General features: G+C 38.8%; 1 protein-coding gene across 2 annotated transcripts; it reads left to right on the forward strand.

Annotated features, from left to right (window-relative positions):
• On the forward strand, positions 1 to 6,825 carry LOC142622725 (uncharacterized). Of its 2 annotated transcripts, none has more exons than XM_075796254.1 (6): positions 1 to 438; positions 771 to 1,060; positions 1,637 to 1,726; positions 1,815 to 1,886; positions 2,010 to 2,126; positions 5,407 to 6,825. In XM_075796254.1, the coding sequence occupies exons 1-6, from the start codon at positions 87 to 89 to the stop codon at positions 6,598 to 6,600; spliced, it is 2,115 nt and encodes a 704-aa protein (XP_075652369.1). In that variant the 5' UTR covers positions 1 to 86; the 3' UTR covers positions 6,601 to 6,825. The 2 variants fall into 2 exon arrangements, with proteins under 2 accessions (XP_075652369.1, XP_075652370.1); XM_075796255.1 differs by having other exon boundaries at positions 771 to 1,057.
• The last annotated feature ends 771 nt before the right edge of the window (positions 6,826 to 7,596 follow it).

Genomic DNA, 7,596 nt, shown 5'->3' on the forward strand with positions numbered 1-7,596 from the left:
CATCACTATATAAAACCCTCCCCGTGGTCTAACCTCACTCAATCTCTCTCTCTCTCTCTAGGGTTTCTCTCTCTCTCACTCCTAAAATGTCTGACGAAGCACAATACTCCTCCGGCGCTGACACCGCCTCCAACAAACGCAAATACGATGACCAGACGGCGCCGCCTCCGGCCGCTCGAAGGCCCACGGGTTTCTCTGCTCCGATCGCGCCTCACTCTCCGGACTCGGCTCCTTCCTACAACGCCGTCGCTCCTCCCATCGAAGGCCTAATCAAAGCCAAGCAACGCGCCCAGGAGGTTGCAGCTCGCCTCTTGATCAGCTCCGCCGGAGCTGCCGCCGCCTCAGTCGGCGGAGGACTCGACGCCAAACGAACTAAGTTCGAGAACGGCGCTTCCGGATTCGATTCTCACGAGTCTGGCTTCAGCTCCATTCCTCCTGGTTCCGCCTCTCTCTCTCTCTCTCTCTCTCTCTCTCTCTCTCTATGTTTCGTTTTCTGTATTGAATTTGTTATGGTTCTCGATCTATATTGAACTTGTTAGAGTTGAGATTTTATGCGTGTGAATTTCGTGTGTTGATTTTATTGATAGCATCTAGGGTTTTGGTTACTAGGATTATTGATCTAGGTTTTGTGTTGGTGTATTAGTTAGCTATAATTGATTCTAGGGTTTTGGTTGCTAGGGTTATTAATTATAATTGAATGCTTAGTGTAATTATATGAATCTAAATGTTAATGTAAATCTCTGGTGACTTTGATTTGGTTGGATGGACAGATGTGAAGCCACACACAATGAGCTCGGCTCCTTTGCCGCCGGTTTCATATGGGTACCAGAATGCAAGCTCAAGTAAGAAGATCGATATTCCGAATGGTAGAGTTGGTGTTATTATTGGGAAAGGTGGGGAGACCATCAAATATCTTCAAATTCAGTCTGGAGCTAAGATTCAGGTCACTCGGGATATGGATGCGGACCCCAATTCTCCCACTAGGATGGTGGAGCTCATGGGTACCCCGGAACAGATCGCCAAGGCTGAGCAGTTGATAACCGACGTTCTTTCTGAGGTGGTGCTTATTTGTCCTTGCGCTAACTGTGCCCTCTTAGCATTTTTGTGTTCAGTGATAAATTAAAATTTTGTGTGATATTAATATAGTCAGGATGAACTTAAACTGGTAAAATTGAACACTAAACAAGGTAAACTGAAATTATTACATACATACTTGTCAGTGAAAACTCAGGGTAAAGTTTCAAATTATCAAAACTCGATTTTGCTCCTACATGGTTTGTGGTTGACAAGTGTTTCTTTCTTTTCTTTTTAATGTAAATTGCAGCTAGTAAATGCTCCTCTGGTAAGACCTTTTATATTTTTTCTTTGTCTAAGCTTCAGCTAATTTTTATGAAGTGAAAGAAGCATTACTATTTTAAGTGAAGCTTCATGATTGACTGCAAAAAGAATTTCTCCAGTGGGTGTGACTTTAAAAAATATGTATTCTTTTCTTATAAAAAAATATATATTACTCCCAACTTTGTTTTGTTTTATTTTTTTGATTAGTAGTACTTCTAACTTTGCATTACCAGAAAGATTGAATGTGATTGTTTATATTATCTCTTTCTTTGCAATTATTGTATAATGTTTGGGCCAGGCTGAGGCAGGGGGTTCTGGCGTGGTTTCTCGAAGGTTGACTGGACAGTCTGGGGCTGATAAGTTTGTAATGAAAATTCCAAATAACAAGGTATATAAGTTACTGTTTTTTTGCCAGCTCGAGCTGAAAGTTTTATTGGCATGTTTCAGGATATTATGTGATATGCACTTCATTTCAGGTTGGTCTAGTAATTGGCAAAGGAGGAGAAACAATTAAAAATATGCAAGCTAATACTGGAGCTCGTATTCAGGTTTCCTTTCAGAACATTTGTTCTATCTAAACTTGATTTTATGTTTTTTTTTTTTTTTTAATTGTGGGTTCAATTGGGGGGCAACCTGATTTTCTGACTGTATTTTTTTTTTCCCTTGTGCAGGTGATACCATTGCATCTACCTCCTGGTGATACATCGACTGAAAGGACATTACAGATTGATGGGACCAGCGAGCAAATTGAGACTGCTAAACAATTGGTCAATGAAGTCATCAGTGAGGTATGTTGGTTAATGCCAGTTTGCAGATCTGGCCTTGACTATAGACTCTTGGCTTCTCATGTGCGTAATTAAAATTTTCTAGTGATGAGAAACTTCTCTTATGAGAAAGAGAACATTCATTGCTATGTGTGCATATTTTATGTTGCATCTTGAAAAAAAGAATTCTCATTGTGCACTCTTGATTGTGGATACTATTGCTGTGTGGTTCTCTGATGAAAGTATACTGTTAGATATCTGTTTCAATGGTGACAATTTTCAGGTCTTCATTTGGTTCGTCTTTTTTTTAGCAAGTATTTGTTATCAACAGGTTAGAATAGATATCTTCATATTGCATTGTTATTACAAATGTTCTTTGATGCAGGACATAAAGGTTCATTGTTTTTTTTTTGGTTGTGTGGGACGTAATTCCCTTTTGGATTTTTAATTCATTTTTCTTCATATTATTTTTTGCTGTGCCATTACCTGATATTCTGAGAATATAGTGCTCAAGGTTCAGCAGCACTCTTCTTTCAATTAATAGCTTCTTCGTTTTGTTAAGTACATTCTTGTTTCTTTCCTGAAAGTATCATTTGTCAACTTTGCTTTTCTTGTCCATATGCAACTATGGTAGGTTCAGTGTGTTTTATTGTTTAATGGTTCTAGAGCTCGTGCTAAAGCTACTGGTCTTCATGTTGAAGAAAGGATTCTCATGATGTTGTTAGTAATTTAGTTATCTATCAAATACTTTCTAAATTGTTATACTGCTATATAATAGGTAATATTTGCATTCTTATTTTTCATCCTCTATTAATCTTACTCCTAACTATATATTCAATACTTTTGGATCTTTATTAAGTGGCTATCTGCTTAATTTTCAAAGGATTGGGTACAAAATTTAATGGGGCGGAGTGATAGTAGTACTGTCATATTATTTAGTTATTCACTCTCTTTTGCATGTAATCTTTGGTATTTTTTTAGGCTACCTTGTGATTGTCCATTCATGAGGTAGTTATTTTGCAATAAAATAGATTACTTATCAAAAAAGGTAATGGATATAAGTATTTTATCATCAATTGCTCTTCTTCCCTTTATTGGACTTGTTAAACCCAGAATTTTGCTTCTGCTGCTGTTCTTGACAGCATGCATGGAGACCATACTTACGTGTCAGAAAAGAATTTTGGAAGAGTAGCTGAGCCTCTGGAATATTAACTGCTTTGATAGAGATTTCTTCAATTGTGTGTTGTTACTAATTTTTGAGTTAGGACTCCTGTAACGCGGTTTGCAATGCTCAATATGCAGCTGGATGGCTCGTAATTTAGTTCTCTATCAAATAATCTTAATTGTTATACCACCATATCATAATGTGTTCTCCCCCTATTGCTCTCTGTTAAGAGAGAAATAGGTAATATTTGCATTCGTAGTTTTCATCACCTCTATTAATGGTACTCTTAACTATATATTCGATACTTTTCTGGATCTTCATTAAGTGGCTATCTGGTTAAATTTATAATGATTGGATACATTTACATTATCATCAATTGCTCTTCTTCCCTTTATTGGACTTGTCAAATCCAGAATTTTGCTTCTGCTTCTGTTCTTGATGGTATGCATGGAGACCATATTTTTGTGTCAGAATGAACTCTGGAAGAGGAGCTGAGCCTCTGTTTAATAACTGCTTTGACAGATTTCTTCAATTGTGTGTCGTTATTAGTTTTTGAGTTAGGATCCCTGTAGCACAGTAATTTGCAATGCTCTATATGCATTTGGATCTCTTACGGATTAAGTTCTGAATTTGTATATAGTCTATGAACGTGCAGCGTGTTTTGACTTTTCTGCTCCTTGAATTTATCATATACTGCAGTTAGATTATTATGTATATGTTGATTTTGGTGGATGGTGGATGTATGAGATTGAGGGTTGAGCAGAGTTGAAATTTGATAGTTTGAACTGGCAGTCTCTCGTGAGAGTGTTTATTGTTGTCATTTCTAAGTGCTATGCAGATTTATTGGATAATTGGTTTCTGGCAGGCCCTCCGTACTTGTTTTCTGTTTAGGTTATGGGCTCATGAAGGCTTCCTTAATTCCTATGATTTATATTGGTCCAAATCTACAATCATTCTTAGCTTATGTCCAAGTGAATAATTATTGGGATTATAGCTTGTTCAACCGTCAAATGTGCTTATTGATTCTGTAACTATGACTGATGTTGTTATTGGGAACTATTGTAGGGTTAGTGTGTATTGGACCCTTGGTGACACCAACATGGAATTCTTGTGTTGGTGTTCCCTCAGCATCACTCTGGTATGGTTCTAAAACCCAATTTCTGATATTATATTATGGAGTGAAGCTGCAAGTTTCTGTTGATGGAAATACAAGGTCATTGGGCTGAATTATTTGTCATTGGATGAGGACCTTAAGGATTATTGTGTTGATAATGTCTATTACGATGAAGTTCCTTGTGATATTCTTGTTAGTACATTGCTCAACATTAACAACAATTAGAACATCCAGTTTACCTCATTTTAATGTCACATGCCCCCCCTTTGTTTCTCTTGATTAGCTGAACTCAAAAAGTTTGATTTCATTCTGTCCTATGCATAGTTCTAATTTCTTGCATAGTCCTGATTTTGGCTACTGTTTTCAGTCAAAGTAGGCCTTTGACTGTTAGATTATAATATATTATATTTTCTCAAGTATATTATAAATATTTTCGAGTTTTAAGAGAAGAATGACAAATGTATGTACACACAAACTTGGTAAGCTTCTTTAAAGAGATATATTTACTTGACCAATGTCTAGTTGGCTCAAAAATTTGACATTCTAGGTTTCCTTTACTCTTATTCTGATGCTTCTGTTTATTAATTATGATGCACCAATGGATATTATTGAAATATACTTTCTGGTTTTTACTTTGTTATGAACTTGTTGCCTTTTAGTGGCAATGGAGTTCATATGTCTCTTTTATGTAAAATCTTGTATAGTATTGTGGTTCTTTTTTTTTTTGGGTACCCATTCACTTCGAATAGGGAGAGGTTGGGCTTCTGCTGGAGTAACTCAATATCTCCTCAACCAGTACGGTATGTAGGCATTTATACCCCCTTCTTAGTACAGTATGAAATCCAATAATCCTTGTATGGTCTTATTTGCTATCTGTGTTACTCTGTTGAATATTTGGACCTTTTCCAATCTATGTTGTTTATATGTATATATGTATGCACTTCCTGTGGTTTTTTGTATGCGCATATGTTCCTAGCATTGTGGAAATGTTCGCCATGGTTATTTGTGGAAACAATTTTGTGCAGAATCGTGTTAGAAATCCTTCAATGGCTGGAGGGTACCCTCAGCAAGGTTACCAAGCACGGCCTCCTACAGGCTGGGGCACACCTGGGGCTCCCCCTGTTCAACAACCAGGTTATGGCTATGTGCAGCCTGGAGCATATCCAGCCCCATCTCCCCAGTATAACATGTCTCAGCCTCCTTATTCAGGCTATCCTCCTCAACCTGCGTCTGGTGGATATGCCTCCAATTGGGACCAGTCAGCTGTCCCACCATCTCAACAGACTTCTCAGGGAGGTGGTAATGATTATTACAGTCAACAGCCACCTGCACAGCAACAGCAAACCCCTGGTGGTCCTGCAGCTCCAGCAGATAACTCTGGTTATTATTATGGTCAACAACAACCTTCAAGCTATAATCAACAGGGACAGGGTTATACTCAAGATGGCTATGGAGGGTATCAGGCACAACCTCAATCTGGATATGGCCAACCCCCATCATATGATCAGCAGCAAGGGTATGCTTCTGCTCCTACCTATGGGAATGTGGCTAATCCAACACAAGAAGGGCACACTCCCTCCTATGGTTCCCAGGGGGATTCGACCCAGGCTCCACCTGTCCAGCCTTCTTCTGTGGGCCAGCAAGGATACACTAGTGGTCAACAACCTAGCCTCAGTCCTGCAAGTTATCCAACTCAAGGAACAACACAGCCAGGTTATGGTATTCCCCCAACTTCCCAAGCTGGCTATGGAAATCAACCACCAGCTCAGCCTGGATATGGGCCTGGCTATGGAGCACCTCAAGCTCAGAAACCTCTTGCAAATCCCCCAGTTTATGGCCAGCCTACGCAGTCACCTGGTGGCACCCCTGGAGGCTATGGCCAGCCTGCCCCTGTGCAGCCAGGATATCCTCATTCTCAGCCGCCAGCTGCTAGTTATGCTCAGCCAGATTCTGGTTCGCAACGTGCCCCACCATCCAATTATGGTGCTGCAGCAGGTCAGCCAGGTTATGCAGCTCCACCTTATGGTGCACCACCTGTTAACCAGCCAGGTTATGGACAGGCGCCCCTTCCATACAACACTTATGGTGCTGCTTACGCGCCTCCGGTTTATTCTGCTGATGGCAATGCTGGCGGGAACACCCGTGGGACCTATGATGCAGCACCTGCTTCTCAGACTGCTCAGCAGAGTGGAGTCGCCAAAACATCACCCCAGAGTTAATGATATCTGATTAGTAGAGACCTTTTGGTAATTTGGTAAGGGTTTTTTTTCTTTCTTTCTTTATTGGTTATGACTATGGTTAGGTCTAGTTAGGTCTTGTATTGTCAAAGTCATAGATCTAAAGCAAGGAATGGTCGGTTTTGGTGCTTTATTTGTTGGTATGATATTTTATACTTTGTTCTAAATACTGATGCCAGCTTTTATTTTTAGTTATGTTATTTTAAATGCTGTGTGCTTTACACTACCTTCAATTCAGCTCGTGTTTAGTTATGCTGTGGATACTTTGGTTTGGCTGAAAAAGATCTCTCTCTCTCTCTCTCTACGAATAGTGGTTTTTCCTTTTATTGAAGGTCCATGCAACATCTCCGCCAACTGTTTGTTAGAAAAATGCCTTTTTATGCTTTTCAACTAATGCTGTGAAGGCCTGTGCACATGCTTTTTACCTGCTCTATGGCATGTGGAGGATTGAGTTTGATGGAGATCCAAATCATATAAGATGGGATAATTTGTGTGCAGAGTTGGAACATGCGAAGTTGAGATTTTAGTTGAACGCCTGGATGTAGTCTTGGGTCTCTATCCACGGATGTGATAGTCAAGGCAATTCTTCTTTTAGTTACCATGCAACATGGTATAAGAATTGATTCAATTGAACTGAAAAGTTTGAAGAACGCGAAAGAAACACACTTTACATTTTTTATATTTCCAACCGTTTCATTTCTGGGTTTTATAACTAGACATTTTATAATTACAACCGTTTCATTTTTGGGTTCTTTTTGGGTTTTACACTTATAGTCTAAAGATTACGCTTATATATTCATAGCATTTATGATTAAGAAAACTCACTTAAATTTAGTTAGGCCGAAATGGACTGAAAATAAATTTGAGATCTATACTTTTTTAAAAATAAATTTGGATTTATAAATGAGAATAGGTGCTCAGTTCAAATTTGTTTTCTCCTATTATCAAAATAAATTTGGATTTAGAAATTAGAATAGG

This window comes from Castanea sativa, chromosome 1 (assembly GCF_040712315.1).
Source record: "Castanea sativa cultivar Marrone di Chiusa Pesio chromosome 1, ASM4071231v1".
Taxonomy (NCBI): domain Eukaryota; kingdom Viridiplantae; phylum Streptophyta; class Magnoliopsida; order Fagales; family Fagaceae; genus Castanea; species Castanea sativa.

Bases quoted from the DNA above. Each gene is read 5' to 3' on its own strand.
- LOC142622725 (XM_075796254.1), top strand. From the start codon at position 87: ATGTCTGACGAAGCACAATACTCCTCCGGCGCTGACACCGCCTCCAAC. The intron at 1,061-1,636 runs GTGCTTATTTGT...TGTTTGGGCCAG, and splicing joins CCGACGTTCTTTCTGAGGTG to GCTGAGGCAGGGGGTTCTGG. The intron at 2,127-5,406 runs GTATGTTGGTTA...AATTTTGTGCAG, and splicing joins TCAATGAAGTCATCAGTGAG to AATCGTGTTAGAAATCCTTC.